The sequence below is a fragment of the Pan troglodytes genome, chromosome 12 (genome assembly GCF_028858775.2).
Source record: "Pan troglodytes isolate AG18354 chromosome 12, NHGRI_mPanTro3-v2.0_pri, whole genome shotgun sequence".
Taxonomy (NCBI): domain Eukaryota; kingdom Metazoa; phylum Chordata; class Mammalia; order Primates; family Hominidae; genus Pan; species Pan troglodytes.
The window spans coordinates 53,406,499-53,429,152 of NC_072410.2; the positions used below are offsets into that span (position 1 = coordinate 53,406,499).

The 22,654-nt window shown below is 37.2% G+C and overlaps 1 protein-coding gene across 4 annotated transcripts in view; it reads left to right on the plus strand.

Annotated features, from left to right (window-relative positions):
• Nucleotides 1–14,068, plus strand: part of GFPT1 (glutamine--fructose-6-phosphate transaminase 1) — a 66,275-nt gene extending 52,207 nt beyond the window's left edge. For all 4 annotated transcript variants that reach the window (XM_063789764.1, XM_515528.8, XM_063789763.1 and 1 more), the window contains 5 exons: nucleotides 5,966–6,080; nucleotides 6,340–6,467; nucleotides 7,335–7,502; nucleotides 8,695–8,856; nucleotides 9,537–14,068. In XM_063789764.1, the coding sequence (XP_063645834.1) occupies nucleotides 5,966–6,080; nucleotides 6,340–6,467; nucleotides 7,335–7,502; nucleotides 8,695–8,856; nucleotides 9,537–9,581 (618 nt within the window). In that variant the 3' untranslated portion in view covers nucleotides 9,582–14,068. The remainder of the gene's footprint in view (nucleotides 1–5,965; nucleotides 6,081–6,339; nucleotides 6,468–7,334; nucleotides 7,503–8,694; nucleotides 8,857–9,536) is intronic.
• The last annotated feature ends 8,586 nt before the right edge of the window (nucleotides 14,069–22,654 follow it).

Genomic DNA, 22,654 nt, shown 5'->3' on the forward strand with positions numbered 1-22,654 from the left:
TTTCTGGAATTGTGAGCTGCCAAGGGAAATATATATTTTACATTTCTCATTCCTTTGTTTATGAGAACTTTAATTTGCCTCAACATTTTATGATGATGATTTTCAAATATACAGCAGAGTTTTAAAATTTTTACATACAGGCTGGGTGCAGTGGCTCACAACTGTTATCCTGGCACTTTGGGAGGCTGAAGTGGGAGGATCACTTGAGGCTAAGAGTTCAAGACCAGCCCAGGCATCAGAGTGAGACCTTATCTCTATAAAAAATACAAAAATTAGTGGGGCATGGTGGTGCGTGCGTGTAGTCCCAGCTACTCAGGAGGCTGAGGCATGAGGATCCCTTGAGCCCGAGAGTTTGAGGCTGCAGTGAGCCATGATCACACCACTACACTCTAGCTTGGATGATAGAGTGAGACCCTGTCTTAAAAAAAAAAATAAAAATTTTACATTAGCATTGGTATACCCACCATCTAGCTTCTACCATAGCATATTCACCAATTTTAAGTGTACAGTTTTAGTAAATTCATTTGGCTGTACAACTGTTATCACAATCCAGTTTTAGAAGATGATCACCTGAAATATTCCTTTGTGTTTCTTTATAGTCAATCCTCACTCCTACCCTCCAGCCTCATACTCAGGAACTACTGTTTTCTCTTGCTGTATTATGGCATTTTCCAGAAAATTCTTGTAAATGGAATTGTATAACACGTCTTGTGTGTCTAGCTTCTTTCACTTAGCCTGAAGTTTGTTTTTTAAATAAAGCCAGTTAAATTTAGCAGTGAGGTATTGTATACCAACTTTAGTAACACTAATGTTAATGAGTTCTAATGACCCACTATTGGACTACCCTAGCCTGAAGTTTTTGAGATTTGTTCATGTTGTTATTTGTATCATTAGTTCTTTCTTTCTGCAAATCTTTTTTTAAAATATTTTTATTTTGAAATAACTATATAGGAAGTTGCAAAGATAGTACAGAGAAGTCTTACATACTTTTTACCCATTACCCCAGTGGTTACCACCTGTATAAGAAAAATTAGCATCTTTTTAGTACGGACTTTAATTTTTTTCAAAAATAACTCTTAAAAAAATTGAGTAAGTATGGCAATTTAGTATTTCATTTTTCTTGGATTCTAAAGTAATTTTATTCAAATGTCTTAGACATTTTGGGCTTAGTTACTTACAATAAGTTTTGGGTTATTTAGTCACAGACCATTCCAGGTGGCAAATAAGAGTTTTTATGTTAATGGGTATTGAAAGAAGTCGATTATTATTACTATTATTATTATTATTATTTTGAGATGGAGTTTCGCTCTTGTTGCCCAGGCTGGAGTGCAGTGGTGTGATCTCTGCTCACTGTAACTTCCGCCCTCCGGTTTCAAGTTATTCTCCTGCCTCAGCCTCTCAAGTAGCTGGGATTACAGGTAACTGCCACCACGCCTGGCCAATTTTTGTATTTTTAGTAGAGACTGGGTGTCACCATGTTGGCCAGTCTGGTCTCGAACTCCTGACCTCGTGATCCACCCGTCTTGGCCTCCCAAAGTGTTGGGATTACAGGCGTAAGCCACCGCGCCCAGCCAAAAGTTGATTATTGATCCTAATCCCTGGGCCCAGTGATGGAGCACATAGAAGAATTCTGTGATCTTGCCTGTAAATTCTCAACTTTGCCTGAAAAACTGTCAGGATTAGAGGGATCTTACTGAGTTTCTCATAGTATCAGACCATAGACAAGTTGATACTGCTGGAGGAATTGATGGGTATAAATGGTAGGTTCAGCAATTTTTATATGTTATTGCAGGTGTTTAGAATTTCACCACAGTGCTGACTTTTGTTGATTTAAAAAAATAAAAATGTAACTTTGTTTTTGGCTGAACAAAAAGAAAAACCAAGTTTAAAATTTCAGAGTCAGCATTTTCCTGGTAAACTCTTTCAAACCTCAGTAGATTCTGAATGTAGGGTATAGCTTATTTTTCCTCATAATTGGTTTCCTGGTATGTATTGATGAAATTAAAAATATGAAATTCAAATTAGAAATTAAACTGTAATAGCAATGCAGTGGAAAAACATATGGATTAAAGTTGCTCCGTTTAATATTTGTACTTAAAAACTAGTGTTCAGATGGTTTCAGTTCAAACAAATAAACACTAGTTTGTAGAATAACATTTTTAGTTATGGGCTACAGGAACTGGAATACTCATTATCTGATCAGTTTGGATTGGAAACAGTTTAAGTATTCCAGGGGTCCAAGATACCTCTGGCCTGGTAGTATGTTTTGTGGTTAATTGATTAATTGAAAAGTAAACCACAGTAGGAAGAAGTAGACTGGAAGAGTCTGGAATTTAGAATATAGATGTGCTCATTAGTCTCGGAGGCAGAGGACTCCAAATTCACTTTAGTGTTATGAGAAAAGATTCCAGTCTGCTGGTGGAATATAATAGGTGTACAGGGAGGCAGTTGTGGAGGACCATGTGAGCAGCTGGAGGCTGGGAAGTCCAGCAGGAGGAAACAGGGAGTCTCATTTAACTATTGGGATGATAAGGAGTTACCAGACTGTGATTTTATTATAGAGGGAGTCTCATTATCCACATCATGCCAGGAAATCACTAATGGAGTAATCCCTTATCAAGAGAAGAGTAATAGAAATTCAGCATATAATCCGCGCGCGCACACACACACCCCTCAGAATAAATTTCCTAAAGCTAAAATTATATCTAACACCGTAACTGACAACAGCACAATAACCTACTGAAAGAGATGTAACTAAAAGCCTCAAATATCTGAAACATAAAAATGTTTTTCAAAATAACTATTGGATTAAAAAAAATCAGAACTACCATTAAGAAAGACTTACTAGAGGCCGGGCGTGGTGGCTTACGCTTGTAATCCCAGCACTTTGGGCAGATCACTTGAGGACAGGAGTTCAAGACCAGCCTGGCCAACATAGTGAAACCCCGTCTCCACTAAAAAAATACGAGAAAATTAGCCGGGCATGGTGGCGGGCGCCTGTAATCCCAGCTGCTTGGGGTGGCTGAAGCAGGAGAATCACGTGAACCCAGGAGGCTGAGGTTGCAGTGAGCCGAGATCACGCCATTGCAATCCAGCCTGGGCAACAAGAGCAAAACTGTGTCTCAAAAAAAAAAAAAAAAAAAAAAAAAAGACTAGAAAAAAGTAAACAATGAATAATAGGAGTAAAAATTTAGAGTGTGTGGCCAAAGTGATAAATAGAGGGAAATAGCATTAAATTCCTAGCACAAATTGATGAAAATGCCATATTTTTAAATGGAAAGATTGTTTTGTAAAGAAATGACATATCTTGGGTTAGAATTAGTGTTCCTTCAACTTGCACTGAAATTAATTTCAGACAGACTAAAAAGGAAAATGTTAAAAAAATAAAAAGGAACAGTGAAAACAACAGAAGTAAGAAAATTTAATAATACTTAGTTTATGTAGGATGTGGAAGAATTATCTGAGTCTAAAAGTACTACGTAAAAGTTAAAAAATTATGTCAGTCAGCACCAATATAAAAGGTCAGTCCACGATGAGAAAAAATATTTGAGACATAACAATAACTACCTTCTTTTTTTTTAATTTTAGAGAATAGTATTGTATTGAATACGTTTTATTCACAGAAAAATAAGCTTTAATCTACAATGAATGCCAGATTATACAGCAGAAAACAGTTTTCTTAGTTTTCCACATAGAAAGGTTCTTACTAAGTGAAAAAAGCCATAAAATTATATTCAGAAATATAGTACTCTGTCTCAAAACATTTCACATGATTATTCACAATACTAATACAATTAGATCAGTCATTCAGTCAGGTTAAAATATAACAATAATGAAAAAAATGCAAAATCGAACATAAATTACATTAAAACCCTTGTTACATCACACCAAAAATGCAAATTTCTTACTAAATCCAGAAAAATGGTAACATATATAGTAATTTAAAGTATTACATTAATGGTACAGAATAAGAAGTGGTAAACTCTAAAAATCTGTAGGCATATCTGCAAACTTCAGACTTCAAAGTAGAATCTGACCACCCAAACATTAATGTAGCATTTGTCTAATTTTTTTGTTTTGAACAATAACTACCTTCTTAAAACCAATTTGAATAAACAAACTCAAGTTGAAAAACAGGTGAGGAACAACAAAGTCAGTTGTCAAAAGAGAAAATATAAATGGTCAACAAACATGAAAAAAAGCTTAGCTTTAGGATTCAAGATATGTATGCTAAAATAGTAGTGAAGGTTCATTGTCCCGCAGTCAAAATGGTAAAAGTTTGCTAAAGAGATAATTCTCAGTATTTCACAGAACTTGACAAAACAGGCACATCTCACAGTCACATAAAGTTAGTAAGAATGAAAATAGTCTTGGCAGTAGGATTGTGAGTTTTAAAATACGTACAATTCTGTATCCTAAGAAACTAATTGTCTTTTAGTTCAAGCTGTCATCAATAAAATTTATAGTACGTTTTGAGCCTGTGTGTCAGGGATTATACAGAACTGAATGTGTTACATTTGTCTCATTTAATTGTCATTATAATCTTGTAAGTGTCATGTGCATTTAAGAGATGGGGTATCTGAGGCCTAAAGAGATGAAAACTGCTCAAGGTTATAATGTAACTTGACAGAGTTCAGTTTTAGGATTACACTTGTACTATTATTTAGGAGTGAAAGCAAGTTATAAAATTGTACCTGCTAATTAATTTTCTTAACTATGTAAAGAAAAGAAAAACAGTAAAAACTTTAAGGCAATATTCACAAGTGTTATTAATAGCATATTATTAATGTAATTATTTCTATTAACAGATGAGATTAAATATTATTTCTATTTACTTTTCTACAATTATAGTTTCTTTCCTTTTTTTTTTTTTAATGCAAACTTAAAACATAAAACTGGGATTGAGGAACAGGCAATAGGCAAAGGTGGAAATCAAAGAGCAATTAAAAAAAAAATCCAGCAATACCAGTGCAAGTACCCCAAGGAGAGTTTATCAAGCACTTGCCTTTTGACTTACACCAAAAACTAAATGTGGTTAGGCACATGCTGATTTGCTCATCTTTTCCTTCCTTTCTTAGGGATATTAGGAATTTTATAAGCATTCAATGGGTTATAGGGTGTTTGGCTTTTGTATCTAAGAAATAAAGGTTGAGTCATTTGTTCAAGATTCAGAAAAGGAGAATAGTGATAGATTTCCCAAGTACTGGTTCAGTTCACTGTTACTAAGGTAGTTTATTTTTGTTTTTTGGAGACAGGGTCTCACTCTGTCCCAGGCTGCAGTGCTGTGGTGCGATCCTGGTTCACTGCAACCTCTGCCTCCCGGGCTCAAGTGATCCTCCTGAGTAGCTGGGACCACAGGTGCACACCACCACACCCAGCTAATTTTTGTATTTTTTTTTAGAGACAGGGTTTCGCTATGTTGCCCAGGCTGGTCTCGAACTCCTTTGCTCAAGCGATCCCCCCGCCCTGGCCTTCCAAAGTGCTGAGATTACAGGCATGAGCCACCATGCTTGGCCCTAACGTAGTTTTTTTTTTTTTTTTTTTTTGAGACGGAGTCTCGCTCTGTCGCCCAGGCTGGAGTGCAGTGGCGCGATCTCGGCTCACTGCAAGCTCCGCCTCCCGGGTTCACGCCATTCTCCTGCCTCAGCCTCCCGAGTAGCTGGGACTACAGGCGCCCGCTACCACGCCCGGCTAATTTTTTGTATTTTTAGTAGAGACGGGGTTTCACCGTGTTAGCCAGGATGGTCTCGATCTCCTGACCTCGTGATCCGCCCGCCTCGGCCTCCCAAAGTGCTGGGATTACAGGCGTGAGCCACCGCGCCCGGCCCTTAACGTAGTTTTAAGAGATAGAGAATATATACTGTAAAACCAATGGGAATTTTATTTTCAGCTTTTTAAAATTAAAAGTTCTAAATTCTTAAGATGCAGCTGCAACTAATTGTCCTGCTTTTTTGTGATGTTTCAGGCTTATACCAGCCAGTTTGTATCCCTTGTGATGTTCGCCCTTATGATGTGTGATGATCGGATCTCCATGCAAGAAAGACGCAAAGAGATCATGCTTGGATTGAAACGGCTGCCTGGTACAAAGACACTCATATATTACACTTTTGTTGTCTAAGGGAGTGGGTAATAGGTAAAATTCTCTTATCCTTGAAGCTGTGGCTTGTAGCTATTTAGTCAATAAGATCTTTCTACGTTTGCTCCGATGTATTAAAAAAATACCCATACTGATTGATAGCACAGAGGAATAGAAACACTGGTCTTTTATTATTTGCTGCCAACATATTGTTATTTTATTTGTTTGGTTTATTGTCCTTTTTTGCTAATATTACGTCTTAGATTTGATTAAGGAAGTACTGAGCATGGATGACGAAATTCAGAAACTAGCAACAGAACTTTATCATCAGAAGTCAGTTCTGATAATGGGACGAGGCTATCATTATGCTACTTGTCTTGAAGGGGCACTGGTAAGTTTTCTTAGTTCTAATTAGTATCAGTCCATTGACCTGCAGACCTGACACGTAGTCATACTTTTACATTAAATGAATGAAATAGGTAGAACTTTTGAAAGTCCTTCTATATTTATGCATTGTGGTTTGTTTACTTTGAGAAAGTGCAACAGAGAACTCTGTTCAGAAGTGAAAATCAAAAAGAGTACATTTTAGCATGATAAACTTGGATTTAGCAAGTAACTTGGGTTAATTTGTTCAAATATGAATAAAGATTAAGTTCTCTAGATAAGAAATTTAATTGAGGTCAAGCTGGGCACAGCCGCTCGTGTCTATAATCCCAGCACTTTGGGAGGACATGGCAGGTAGATCAAACTTGAAGTCAGAAGTTCGAGACCAGCCTGCCCAACGTGGTGAAACCCCATCTCTACTAATAATACAAAAACATTAGCTGGATGTGGTAACGCATGACTATAATCCCAGTTACTTGGGAGGCTAAGGCGGGAAGATCACTTGAACCTAGGAGGTGGAGGTGGCAGTGAGCCGAGATCACACCACTGTACTCCAGCCTGGGCGATAGAAGAAGACTCTGTCTTAAAAAAAAAAAAAAAAAAAAAAAAAAGGGTTAACTAGAAATATGAATATGTTTGTGATAATCTAAAATCTTTAAAAAGTCCTTATGGAGCTTTAAAACTTCCAATTACATGTTGATAATATAGAAATAGTGATCTATTAACTTGTTAGATATATTTATAGATCAGTGGTCCTTTAATACTTTTGGATAGATAGACAGTGGCTTGACATATCACATGCTTTTTATAATATTTACTTAAACATGGATTTTTGAAAAGTGGATTGAAGACAAATCTGGTTCTTTCCTATTAGAAAATCAAAGAAATTACTTATATGCACTCTGAAGGCATCCTTGCTGGTGAATTGAAACATGGCCCTCTGGCTTTGGTGGATAAATTGATGCCTGTGATCATGATCATCATGAGAGATCACACTTATGCCAAGTGTCAGAATGCTCTTCAGCAAGTGGTTGCTCGGCAGGTAAGTCGGGGGACTGTGAGAACACCTTGGGGATCAAAGAGGGGAGTTATGCTAGCTTATTTGAATGACTTACAAAACATGTTTACACGTGTTAACTCATTTACTTTGGAATACAGCCTTTGAGGTTCACATGTGAGGAATCAGATACTTAAGAATTTTTTTTTTTTTTTTGGAGATGGAGTCTCTGTCACCCAGCCTGGAGTGCAGTGGCACAATCTTGGCTCACTGCAACCTCTGCCTCCTGGGTTCAGGCAATTTTCCTGCCTCAGCCTCCCAAGTAGCTGGGATTACAGGCACACTCCACCACGCCTGGCTAATTTTGTATTTTTGGTAGAGATGGGGTTTCATGTTGGTCAGGCTGGTGTCGAACTCCTGACCTGAAGTGATCCACCTGCCTCAACCCCCCAAAGTGCTGGGATTACAGGCATGAGCCACCCCGCCTGGCCCAGATACTTAGAGCTTTAAGAAGACCAAGGTCATAGATCTCATATTGGGCAGAACCAAGACCAGAACTGAGGTCTTGGTCTCCACATCCTGTCTTCTTTTAGTTAACATATGCTGTTCCTTTTTAATTTAATACTTCTAAAACATTTAAAAATGTATTTTAAAATATTTTTAAATATATATTTCAGCTGGTTGCAGTGGCACATGACTGTAGTCCCAGCTACTCTGGGGACTGAGGCAGGAGGATCACTTGAGTCCAGGAGTTTGAATACAGCCTGGGTAGCATAGTGAGACCCTGTCTCTAAAAAAGTAAATAAAATAAATTAAAAAAAAAATACACACACGCGATATATTTCAGGGGAAATCTAACATCTAGGTTTTATTTTAATATTATATAATTGAATTTTCTTCAGATCAGTTGGCTTTATATATAAATTCCAAAAGGTATTATTCCCTAAGCACAATGTGGTGGTAATGAACTTGAGCTTTGAAGTTAGGCAAACCTGCAGTCAAGTACTAAGCCTGGTATTTCTTAGTTGCATGAGTTTAAACAAATTACTGGATCCCATAACGCTTCTGTTTCCTCGACTATAAGTAATAACAATCAGATTTACTACACAGGAATTTAAAGAGGTCTGTCCGTGAGGCTTCATATGGATTATGCAGTTCAATTTTTGCACATTCATAAGCTATAGCCCTGCCTTTGCCCACCAGTGATGTTGTGTATGTGTGTGATTTTCTTTCCTAGGGGCGGCCTGTGGTAATTTGTGATAAGGAGGATACTGAGACCATTAAGAACACAAAAAGAACAATCAAGGTGCCCCACTCAGTGGACTGCTTGCAGGGCATTCTCAGCGTGATCCCTTTACAGTTGCTGGCTTTCCACCTTGCTGTGCTGAGAGGCTATGATGTAAGTCATCTACCACTGCAGAAATCTTGGGATGGTTTTTTACCTGGATACAATCTGATTTTTTTCTCCTAAATTTTTAACAATAGTGTTTGAGAAATCTATCAAATATATATCTGTCACCTGTTATATTTTCATGGCCCAATTTGTAGGTTACATCACAACATCTTCTTACCCATAGAACTTGAAGGAACCTTGGGGTTCACCTCCAAGATTGTGACTCACCTTGGGTAGTCTCCACCTGTTTTCTTAATACAACCTCTATCTCTTAACAGGGCAGCTATTGGCATTTGGCAGGACAATTCTTTTTTGTTTGGAACTGTCCCACACATTGAAGACTTTGTAGCATTCCTGGTTTCTCAGCCATTGTGGCAACCAAAACATAGTGCTTTTGTTTTTAGTGTCCCCTATGAGGGCTACTACTTCTGTAGAGGACCACAGTAGCTCTTTCTGTGTGAACTGGCACCTTTAGAATGCTTTTTCCTAACCAATTTCAGTTTTTTTCAGGACACATTATGTGATTATATTTTCTAATCTAATTCTTTGTAGTCTGTAATAAAGATGGTTAATGAATGTATTGTTTTCTGTTTTTATAAACAAAAATAATTTGCTTATAGTAACCACCCCCTTCCCCAGTCTATATAATCTCTCAAATCTTGCTTTTTTTTCTTTTCTTTTTGCAGGTTGATTTCCCACGGAATCTTGCCAAATCTGTGACTGTAGAGTGAAGAATATCTATACAAAATGTACGAAACTGTATGATTAAGCAACACAAGACACCTTTTGTATTTAAAACCTTGATTTAAAATATCACCCCTTGAAGCCTTTTTTTAGTAAATCCTTATTTATATATCAGTTATAATTATTCCACTCAATATGTGATTTTTGTGAAGTTACCTCTTACATTTTCCCAGTAATTTGTGGAGGACTTTGAATAATGGAATCTATATTGGAATCTGTATCAGAAAGATTCTAGCTATTATTTTCTTTAAAGAATGCTGGGTGTTGCATTTCTGGACCCTCCACTTCAATCTGAGAAGACAATATGTTTCTAAAAATTGGTACTTGTTTCACCATACTTCATTCAGACCAGTGAAAGAGTAGTGCATTTAATTGGAGTATCTAAAGCCAGTGGCAGTGTATGCTCATACTTGGACAGTTAGGGAAGGGTTTGCCAAGTTTTAAGAGAAGATGTGATTTATTTTGAAATTTGTTTCTGTTTTCTTTTTAAATCAAACTGTAAAACTTAAAACTGAAAAATTTTATTGGTAGGATTTATATCTAAGTTTGGTTAGCCTTAGTTTCTCAGACTTGTTGTCTATTATCTGTAGGTGGAAGAAATTTAGGAAGCGAAATATTACAGTAGTGCATTGGTGGGTCTCAATCCTTAACATATTTGCACAATTTTATAGCACAAACTTTAAATTCAAGCTGCTTTGGACAACTGACAATATGATTTTAAATTTGAAGATGGGATGTGTACATGTTGGATATCCTACTACTTTGTGTTTTCATCTCCTAAAAGTGGTTTTTATTTCCTTGTATCTGTAGTCTTTTATTTTTTAAATGACCGCTGAATGACATATTTTATCTTGTTCTTTAAAATCACAACACAGAGCTGCTATTTAATTAATATTGATATATTCAGTATTCTCTTCAACTTTGTCACGAGGAAGAATTTCCTGTAGTTAATTTTAACTTTCCTTCTTTACATTGTTGCATAAAACTAGTCCCTTAGTGCCAGTTTGGAAGTTACTTGCGATTGTTTGGAAGATTTGCAGGTCGCTGACCTCATCATTTCACTCTAAGTATATGTGGTAGGCTAAGCTCAGAAAAAGGTATGTATGCTTTACACTGATAGGCACCAAACTTAGTATTGTATCCTAAGTATTTTTCCTCTTTGTATTTTCTGTGCTCTACCCCTGAAATATATTTAGGAATAAAGAAGATATAAATAAAGTGATATTGGGGTATGTTCAGCTTGTAAGTGTCAGAAATGGAAGTTGACAATTTGGATTAAAATATTTAAAGTAGAATGTTATTATTTGATACCCCCAAAATTGTGAGTAATAATTTCTTAATGGAGCTTTTCTGGCCAGATCTTCAGGGCTATAGGAGAGTGTGTTTGTTTTTGGTGAAGTCCTTCTTTTTCAAAGGTTTTTACTTTTTAATTGTGAAGATAAGCTATTTAGCACAATTATTTAAGTAAGCTGTTTTTTCCTTTCTTTTCTTTCTTTTCTTGTTTTAACTTCTGGGTGAGGTTAAGATTTTCTAATAGTTATTGTTGTTGCCAGAGAAGCATAGAATTCTGCTTGTGTCTTAGGGTTAGAGAAAGATTTGTTATATTTTGAGGTAATTTGGAAGGACTTTCATACACGGTGACTAGAAACCTGATCTTTTTAAGAATAAAATAGGGTCACTATTTACATTATATATAATATATGGCTATTATAGCTATATTGATCTACTTTGTTTCTAAGATTATTTTGTGTAAGTCAGCTGGTGTGTGTATAGTGTCATTTCTTATGTTTTGTATATTAACATTTTACAAACACAATTTGTGTGGGTTTGTAGCATTTCTTATAGTTTAAAGTATGATTCAGCATTCTAAGTTAAAACTAATATGTGAAGTCAGTCATTAGTCTGCATAATCTCTGTCTCCCTCTGTGTGTGTCTTTCTATAAAGCACATGTGTACACACACACACAAATATACTGAAAGCTAGGGTAAGTTCTAAACTGAATATCAAAAACCAAAATCAAGAACAAAGAAGTGATATTTTCCAAACAAACATGGATTCTCTGCCGGGTGCAGTGGCTCAGCCTGTAATACCAGCCTCCACTTTGGGAGGCTGAGGTGGGAGTATTGCTTGAGCTCAAGAGTTGGAGAACAGCCTGGGCAACATGGTGAGACCTGGTCTCTACAAAAATTTTTTTGGCCAGACGCAGTGGCTCACACCTGTAATCCCAGCACTTTGGGAGGCTGAGGCGGGTTGATCACGAGGTCAAGAGATCGAGACCATCCTGGCCAACACGGTGAAACCCCGTCTTTACTAAAAATACAAAAATTAGCTGGGCGTGGTGGCGTGCGCCTGTAGTCCCAACTACTTGGGAGGCGGAGGCAGGAGAATCGCTTGAACCCAGGAGGCAGAGGTTGCAGTGAGGCGAGATCACGCCACTACACTCCAGCCTGGCGAGAGAGCAAGACTCTCTTAAAAAAAAAAAAAAATTTTTTTTTTTTTTAAATTGGCTGGGCATGATGGCTTGTGCCTGTAGTCTCAGCAACTTGGGAGGCTTAAGTAGTAGGATCACTTGAGCCTGGGAGGTTGAGGCTGCAGTGAGCTGTGATTGTGCCACTGTGCTTCAGCTTGAGTGACAGAGTGAGACCCTCCTGACTCAAAACAAAAAACATGGTTTCTCCTCTCTCTCCTGTCTTCTTACTCTCTATCCCATTTGATGTAGTGATTTTTAAATGCTTTTGTAAGTTAATTCTTAACACAAAAGAGACATTGTAATGAGGCACACCACTAAAGTGAGCATGCCCAATTAAAACCAGTGTAATATAGGATAAGAAAATCTGATTTTTCAAAAAAGATACTCTACATAAAGAATCCTTCATATAAAAAGTTCTTTCTTGTAGTACATTTAAAGTTTTAATTCACTCATGTATAACTGAGAGTTCCTTTGAGCCCTTTTTAGGCAGGGAGGCATGTCTGTCATCTAGTATGTGGCCCAGTAAGTGATTATTACACATTGGAATCAGTTTTTCAGTCTTTTAAAATAAATTCTATGCCATAAGAATAAAAGATAAAGAGAAAAATTAATGTTAACTATTTTTAGCTTATTATGTCAACAAGTGTTTATTAATACCTATTATGGGAAAGTCACTGTGGTTGGCATTGAAAATTACATCATCTTTAAAGCAGTATTTGTCCCCAGATGGACTCATCACTAGCAAAGACTAGGTTCATTGGAAGGCATAGGGTGAGAGAATGGGAAGATGGAGTGGAGGTGGGTTGTTAAAGTGCTGTCAGTGGGTGATTTTGTCTACTTGAATAATGGTCCATGTTTGGGGGCATATTGTGTTTCATAAGAAGTGAAAGGTATTTGCAAAGTAAGCTACAAATGACCCATAAATCTGTTAACAACAGTCCTTAATATGCAAAGATGAAAAACAAGCATTACTGCTACCCAAAGGGAACTGGCGCTTGGTGATGTGCAGATGGGGCTGTTGGTTAAGAGAGCTATTACAGGTTTTCTCTCTTAGGTTTCATAGGAGGTAGTTACGGAGATGAGATTGTTTTATCTTTTTGAATACAGATCTCTTGTCTTGAGTTAGTTCTGAGGATGGGAGTAAAGGAGTTTTTTGTTTTTTTGTTTGTTTGTTTTGGCTCCTTAGTAATACTCCTCTGACATTTATTTCCATTATTCTTCAAAGAAAGGAAACCAATTGAAATGTTTGCTTTAACAAACATTTTAATAAGTTCTTTGGGTTTTTTTTCCCCTTTTAAAAAAATTAGCATATACCATAGCAATAAAAGAACTAATGTTAACTATTGTATGCTACAACTTAAGTGATTTTTCTAAAGAAGCACAATGTCATTGAAAGTATTATTGAAAAGGATCATAGTCACATTGAATTTGTGAAGGCCAAAGAAATTGAAGGGAGTGATATTTTCATTTTATGATATTCACATATTTAGTAAATTTTGTGTACAAGAATACCAGGCAGAGTGTTTTACCCATGGAAACAGGTTTCAGATTACTTTGTTTTTACTGTTAGAGTCTCAAGTTTAGAAATGCTAACACTTAAATCAGTTTTTTTCTCACTATACTTGAAGATTGTTAATATTTTGATATCTTCCTAGCTTGATGAATTTAAACGTATCTTCAGATCTGTGACAGTGACAACCAATAGGACTGATAATATTAGCTTCAAACCAATAATATCCAGGGTTAAAATAAAAATCATAGTGAAAGCACTATTGTAAAATTATGCTATATTAACTTTTAAGTCTGTAATAGCTTGACATCAAAATGTTATGTAATTACCATAAATAATGGCTAGCGAGAACATCTTTGGAAATTCTCAAATTACCTTTCTTACTACACTGTTTTCAGAATGAATGTAGAAATGATCCTGTTAGCTTTTTGAATGTTTTGTGGTTGAATGTGATTTTGCTTAAATAAAGCTTTTGGTATTTGTTTAAATTACACTTCTTGAGAAGTGGAAATTTTAGGATCATCTTTGCTTTGTTTCAGTTTTGTGATTTTTGAAATGAATGTTTAGTTTACTGAGCCAGTTGGTCATTTCTTCCTCATGTCGTTAAGTCCAGTGAGTAAGCCTGAACTGTGAATAAATTACCAAAAACTTGCTTAGAATTTCATTTTGAAGCAATTTGCTAATATTTGAAGTGTATACACATTTGTAGTTATGTTAAAAATTGTATTGTACTAAGAATGTAATCAATGTCTACTTTAGTTGTAAACATTTCTGATGTCAAAACTTTATTCATTACTGTTGATTTTAAGAATAAGAAATCACTGCCTAAATATTACCAAAAGCCACTGTCTCTACCCGAACTTCCCAGTTTGGGAAAGAATCGTTAGATAAAACAAAGGCTCTGCCCTTTCTGATACCAAACTCCACAGATACTTTCTCACATCTTTTAAAACATTTTGCAATAACATATTGTTTATAGGAAGTTTACAGGGTATGCAATGATTAAAACTTTTAAGTGAATTGATAGTTGCAAAAGAAAGGATAATATTTAAGGTCAGTGAGTAGCAAGACAATCTAAAGTTTCTGTAATATCTGGCACTCTGTTAATTATAGAGCAAAGTTTCCCTTACAGAACCCTTTTATGAACAGCAAGCTAGAGTCTATCCCTAGTGGTTATAGCAGCTGCTGCGTTTTTCAGGAGACAGGCCAGGGTGATTTGAATGGATAGATGTGCTGTTTTGCCTGCTTGTAGAATTCAGCCCAGTCTTTGGTCTCTCTCTCTCTCTCTCTCTCTCTCCCTCCCTCTTCCACCTCTCCCTCTCTCTTCTTCTGCACCAGAGCCTAAGGCTGTGCCACCAAGATGCGTCATTTTTTCCAGAGGCTTCTTTTTTTTTTTTTTTTTTTGAGATGGAGTTTTGCTCTGTTGCCCAGGCTGGCATGCAGTGCTGCAATCTCGGCTCGCTGCAACTTCCGCCTCCCGTGTTCACACGGGTCTTTTGCCTCAGCCTCTGGATTAGCTGGGATTACAGGCGCGTGCCACCATGCCTAGCTAATTTTTGTGTTTTTAGTAGAGACGGGGTTTCACCATGTTGGCTAGGCTAGTCTCAAACTCCTGACCTTAAGTGATCTGCCCGCCTTGGCCTCCCAAAGTTCTGGGATTACAGGCGTGAGTCACCGTGTCCTGCCCAGACATATCAAATTTGACAGGTATTGTATACCCTTTGGATCTTTAGGAATTAATTTTTGCCTCTGTCACTCAGCTTTGTTTATTTTGAAATGGAGATAAGTATAGGGAGGTCTTGGAAGGAAAATTGCCAGAATTCCCAAACCATGTAACACTCATTGAGAATTCCAGATCCATTATATCTAAAGGGCAAGTGAAGGAAACAGTATTGTGAACTGGGTATAACTCCTTGGTTCTTAACTAGTACATTCTTAATTTGTGAGACCCAAAGGTTGATAAAACAATAATTTAAGATTGCACAGTACTCTAAACGTCTGCAAAGGTCTAGATGGTATCAGTATCACTAGTTTTTATTTCTGCCAGTAGCTCCCTTTTAGGTTACATTGTTGTCCTCTTTCCAGTGTGGCATCTGTCATTGGTTTTTCACTATGGCAAGTTCATTAAAAAGCTTGCTCCATTGTTATCTTCAAGTAATGCCCATAAGGAGATGGAAGATATCTGAGACAATTAAGGCTTTAGCTTCTAGGCAAGAGAAATAACGTTGCATTAAATTCCAAGTTTCTTTCTGCTAGACTTGAATGTGTCTAGCCAATCTAATTTATGGGGGCTTTTGGTTTTTTCCTATTGTACTTTGTATGTAGAATTGTTTTGAAATATCAAGCATATTTGCTTTGAATTTGAACTCTTTCTTAATTTTGTATTTATCCTTTGAATAAAATGTAAATCCAATATTTATTATTAATTTACTTTCATTGCTGCTATGTAGAAACCTAGGAAGTGTTGGGAATCTTTGTAGGATTTCTATCTTTTGTTCTTGGTTGTTAACTTGGACCCATGTGGCGTTACTAAAGTTTAGAGCATTTCTTTGTTTGAAAAAAACTAATGTAGAAACTTTTTCATATATGTAGTCTTTTTTTGGTGCTTGAAGTGGTAAAAATAAGCTGGCCTCTGAATACAGAATTGACTTTGCTGACATGACACTGGGAATTTAAATGATTTCTGTCTTCCCAGCAGGGACAAATTTGTATAAATTAGTTTATGCATTCCTAGTTCTATTAGAAGATAGGGCTGATTATTATTATTATTATTTTGAGAAAGGGTCTCTCCCAGTTTCCTAGGCTGGAAGGCAGTGGCATGATCATAGCTCAATGCAGCCTTGACCTCCTAGGCTCAAGCTATCCTCCCAACTCAGCCTTCCAAGTTGTTGGGACCATAGGTATGCTCTAGTACATGCAGCTAATTTTTTATTAGTACAGAATATTCAGCAGACATTGTCCAGCACAGTTCACCCTTTGCAACACACATCTAGACTCACCCTTGAACTCATGTTTAAAGTTCCAAAGAAAAACATGGTGAAACCCCATCTCTACTAAAAATACAAAAAATTAGCCGGGCGTGGTGGCACGCCCCTGTAGCCCCAGCTACTGGGGAGGCTGAGGCAGGAGAATGGCATGAATCTGGGAGGCGGAGCTTGCAGTGAGTGGAGATCGCGCCACTGCACTCCAGCCTGGGCGACAGTGAGACTCCGACTCAAAAAAAAGACTATCATGATTCTGCCTGCCATGGATCAGCTATCCCTTTTGAAATGAAGACACGCTCACCCTCTTCCCAAGAAGAGGAGATAAGAAGTTACACAAATTCCTTGGTCCATTTCTGTGTGATATTATTCCTCTTGCTTAATCACAACCTCCCTTGATATAAAAGTCTTATATACAGTCATCCCCTCTTGTCTACAAGGGATATATTCCAAGACCCCCAGTGGATACCTGAAACCACAGATAGTACCAATCCCTATTTATATTTATACTGTTTTTTTTTGTTTTTTTTTTTTTATCTGATAACCGGCATAGCTACTAAGTGATTAATAGACAGGTAGTGTATAAGGGTAAAGACACCAGACATAGGGGTGTTTCATGTCCTGGGTGGGACAGTTCAGAGTTTCATCATGCTATTCAGATGGCATGCAATTTAAAACTTATTAATTGAAGCCATGCTTGTAATCCCCTAGGACTTTGGGAGGCCAGGGCAGGAGAATTGCACTCCCATAAGTATTCCAAGACATAAAAGCTCAAAATCCAAAATGATACACCTGGGAGATAAGATACTACAAATGATAGAATCAAATTTGCCAAGACTGCAAACATTTTAGGCAGTCCTCCCGCCTCAGCCTCCTGAATAGCTGGGACTACAGGTGCATGCCACCACACCTGATTTTTTTCCTTTATGTACAGATGGGGTCTTGCTATGTTTGCCTAGGCTGGTTTCAAACTCCTGGCCTCATGCAATTCTCCCCCATTCAAAAGAAGAGAGACTCTCTAGAATCTCTTTATCTGACTAAGGAAACTGCTTTCCAAAAAAATGCAATTGTCTTAAGACCCCCTTTTCTAGGAATCTTATAACCAGGAAAGATAAACCACTGGAGAAGACAGAGATTAAAAGTTGTCATCATGCCCAGATAGACTTTTCATCTGTTCTTCTGAGAACAGCTTTGAGAGTTTACTTGAAAGACTATTTGCATAAGGCAACCTTTGTTCACAATGTAGTTCTACCCCTCACCTTCCTGTAATTTGCTGATCATATTCAGTTTTCTAAGATAATCATTTATAAGATAATGTCTGCCTCCCAGGTTGATTCATTTTCCCTAGAAATTATTTACTACCCTTCCAAAACAGCTCCCCACCCCATTTTCCTCTTCCTTATAAAGAGGGTGTTTGAATTTCAGCCATGTGTCCTTGCTTTGAGTCTCATATTTGTGGGATTCCCATGTCCATGTGCATATGAAATTTGTATGCCTTTTCTCCTGTTAATCTGTCATAGCTCATTTCAGCAAACCTTCAGAGAGGAAAGAAGGAAAGCTTTACTTCCATCTCTGCAATCTGTAGATTACTTATAATACCTAATACAGCCAGGCATAGTGGCTCACACCTGCAACCCCAGTGCTTTGGGAGGTTGAGGCAGGAGAATTGTTGGGAGTCCAGGAGCTTGAGACTAGCCTAGGCAATGTAATGAGACACCATCTCTAGAAAAATAAAAATAAAAAAATTAGCCAGGCATGGTGGCTTGTGCCTGTAGTCCTACCTACTCAGGAGGCTGGGATAGGAGAATTATTTGAGCCTAGGAGTTCAAGGTTGCAGTGAGCTATGATTGTGTCATTGCACTCCAGCCTGGACGACAGAACAAGACCCTGTCTCTAAACAAAACAGACCACCCAATATAATGTAAATGCTGTGTAAATAGTTGTACTGTATTTTAAAATTGGTATTTTTATTGTTGTAATTTTATATATCTTTTTAAACAAATATTTTGGATCCATGGTTGGTTGAGTCCATGGATGTAGAACCCATGGGTACAACGGGCTGACTGTATCAGAAGCAGTAAGAGGAATCAAATGTATGACAAAGGAATAAGACAATAAAGAAGGACAAGGCAGATTTCAGGAAGGACTGAAAATGAAATATAACAATTGAAATTAGAATGGATAAACAGATTAGGCCCAGCTGAAGAGAGAATTAGTGAACAAAAAGATAGGTCTGAAGAAATAATCCAGAATGCAGCATTTACTATAGAGAGTGATAGAAAATGAGAAAAGTCAAAGCTTCTTGACTTTTTAGAGAATTTTCTAGACCAGATTAAAGGCAAATCCTAGAATTTAGAGTGCTTCACACATCTTAAGCTGATAAAAGGAAATTGCATTCTTAAACACATTGTTTTGAAACTGAACACAAAAGATGAAGAGATCTAAAAAGCAGCCAGAGAGATAAGACTACCCACAAAAAGTCAATAATTAGACTGACAGCTTATTTCCCAACTGCACCAGTGGAAACAAGGACAATGGAACTATTTCAAAGTGCTGAAAAAAATAATTCATGAAACTGAATTTGAAGACTGATGGGAAAAATGTGCTATCTGATGAATAAAAACTGGGACTCTCCCTAAAATCTTCCAAAGATAAATGCTAAAGTGATGGAAAGTGATCCCACAAAGGCTTAAGATACAACATAATGAATGGTGGCTGGGTGTGGTGGCACATACCTGTAGTCCCAGTTACTCAGGAGGCTGAGGCAGCAGGATCACTTAAGCCAAGGAGTTCAAGGCTGTAGTGGACTATGATCATGCCTGTGAATAGCCACTGCACTCCAGCCTGAGCAACATAGCAAGATCCCATCTCTTTAAAAAATAAAAAAGAATGGTGAGCGAAACAAAACAAAACACTTTTAAATGAGGGTAAATCTAAAGCACTAACTGTCTAAAACAGTAATATTTTAGGAGCTATAAAACCATAATGAACTAAAATGCTAGACAATAATATTGTAACTTAGGAGTAGATGAGCAGGGTTAAAACATAAGGCTCTTTTTATGATGTGGCAAGAGGGTAAAGATAACTTCTGACTTTGTGAAGTTAAATATGGATATTTAAACTTCTATGAAAACTAAGATTAGAGAATATAGTTCCCAAAGTAACAGAAGAAAAAAATGGAATTTAGGAAATCCAAGTACATTGGTAATAATCACAACAAGTATAGAAGACATCTAAAACACAGGGACACAGAAAAGTTGAATGTGAAAGGCTGGAAAAAGGTACACCAGGCAAATCCCAACCCAAGGAAAGATGGCAAGCTACATGAATATGACAAGATAGACTGTAAGTGAAAATGACTTATTTGAAAATAGTGCGTCTTCCATGGAAAAGTTTGGTAGCTTCTCAAAAGTTAAACATGGAATTACCATACGAACCAGCAGTTCCACTCCTAGGTATATACCCAATAGAACTGAAAACAGAAACTCAGGTACTTGTACACCAATGTTTATATCAGGATTACTTATAACAGCCAAAAGGCGGAAACAACCCAAGTGTCCATCAACGAATGAATAAAGGAAATGCGATATATACACACAATGGAATACTACTGAGTCATAAAGAAGAATGAAGTCCTGATACACTCCAAATCATAGCTGAACCTTGAAAACGTAAGCAAAATAAGCCAGACATTAAAGAACAAATATTATATGATTCCATTTATGTAAAATATCTACAATAGGCAAATTCATAGAGACAGAAAGTAAATTAGAGATTACCAGAGGCTTGAAAGAGGAAAAAATGGGGAGTTATTGCTTAATAGATACAGAGTTTCCATTTTGGGTGATGAAAACTTTTGAAGATGGATAGTGGTGATCATTGCACAACATTGTGAATGTAATTAGTGCCACTGGATTGTACACTGAAGAATGGTTAAAATGGCAAATTTTATGTTATATGTATTTTACCACAATAAAAACAGTTTAAGACTGGATGTAGTGGCTCGTGCCTGTAATCCAAGCACTTTGGGATGCTGAGGCTGGAGGATCACTTGAGCTCAGGAGTTTATACCAGCCTGGGCCACATAGTGAGTTCCCGTGTCTACAAAACAAACAAAAAACCAAAACCCTTAACTGGGTGTGGTGGTGCATCTGTGGTCCCAGCTACTCAGGAGGCTGAGGTAGAAGGATCACTTGTGCCAGGAGCTTGAGTCTACAGTGAGCTATGATTGTACCACTGCACTCCAGCCTGGGTAACAGAGCAAGACCCTGTCCCCAAAAAAAGTTTAAAAAAGCATTACTAGAGACAAAAATTGTTACCATCAAATGATAAAAGTTTCAATTCAACAGGTATTGCATTTAAAACTTTTGCCAAATGGTGAATAAATCTTTGTCTCTCATTATGGTTTTAATTTATATTTCCTTTTTTTCTTTTTTTGGAGATGGAGTCTTGCTCTGTCACCCAGGCTGGAGTGCAGTGGCGCCATCTCGGCTCACTGCAACCTCCGCCTCCCGGGTTCAAGTGATTCTCCTGCCTCACCCTCCCGAGTAGCTGAGACTACAGGTGAGCGCCACCACGCCCAGCTGATAGTTTGTATTTTTAGTAGAGACGGGGTTTCACCATTTTAGCGAGGATGGTCTTGATCTCCTGACCTCATGATCTGCCCACCTCAGCCTCCCAAAGTGCTGGGATTACAGGCGTGAGCCACTGTGCCTGGCCTATATTTCCTTGATTATTAATGATTTGAGCATCTTTTCATATGTGTATTGACTGCTTTTTTGGTGATGAATCTGATCAAATCTTTTTAAAATCAGTTTTTAAAAATTGGATGATTTATTGTTTACTTTTTAACTTGGAGGGGTTTTTTTACATATTCTGAATTCTAGTTCTTTGTTGTGTATTGCAAATATGTTCTCCCCTTTGTGACCTGTCTTTTCATTCTCTTTTTGGTATTGTATAGAAATTCTTAACTTTAATGTAGTCAAATTGATTACTTATTTTCCCTGATTTGTGCTTTTATGTAACTTGTTCAAGGAATCCTTCCTAGGTCTTAAACATATCCTCCTGTATTGTTTTCTAAAACCCTTAAAGCTTTTCCTTTCATCCTTGGATTTTTAGTTCACCTGAAATGGATTTTAAGTTTGATATGATGTAGGAATTCATTTTAACTTCTTTTTTTTTTTGGCCGGGCATGGTGGCTCATGCCTGTAATCCCAGCACTTTAGGAGGCCGAGGTGGCTAGATCTCTTGACGTCAGGAGTTCGAGACCAGCCTGGCCAACATTACAAAACCCCGTCTGCATTAAAAATACAAAAATTAGCCAGGCATAGTGGCGGGCGCCTGTAATCCTGGCTACTCGGGAGGCTTAGGCATGAGAATCGCTTGAACCTGGGAGGCAGAGGTTGCACGCCATTGCACTCCAACCTGGGCGATAGAGCCAGTCAGTCTCAAAAAGAAAAAAAACAAAAACAAAAACAAAAAAAACCACTTTTTTTAAAAATGAAGATATCCTATTTCCCAGCATGTTTATCAAAAATCCCATCCTTTCCCAATTTCTCTGCAACGTCACCTCTCATATCAAGTATTCATATAAGTGGGTTTGTTTCCATGGGCTATTTGTCTCTGTACCAATTCAACACTGTCTGCATTATGTAGCTTTATTAGAAGTCTTGATATCTGGTAGGGCAACCCTCCTTTTCTCATTGTTTTTCTTCAAGAATATCTTGGCTATTCTTTTTCTTTTCAATTTATATAAGGATTTTAGAAGCAGCTTGTCAAGTTATACAACTGCTGAGGTTTTTATTGGAATTGCCTTAATATTATAGATGAATATGGGGAGAATTGGCAGTTTTACAATGTTGAGCCTTCCAGGCTATGCATATGGTTTGAGGACATCTCTGCTTATTTGTGTCTCATTAATGACTCTACATTTCTATAATTTTTATCCATAGAGTCTGTAGTAGACTGAATAATGACTTTCAAAGATATCAGATCCTAACCCTGGGACCTTGTAAATGTTACCTTATATGGAAAAGAGTATTTGCAGATGTGATTGAGTTAAGGATCTTGGGATGCAGAGGTTTTCCTGGATTATTTGG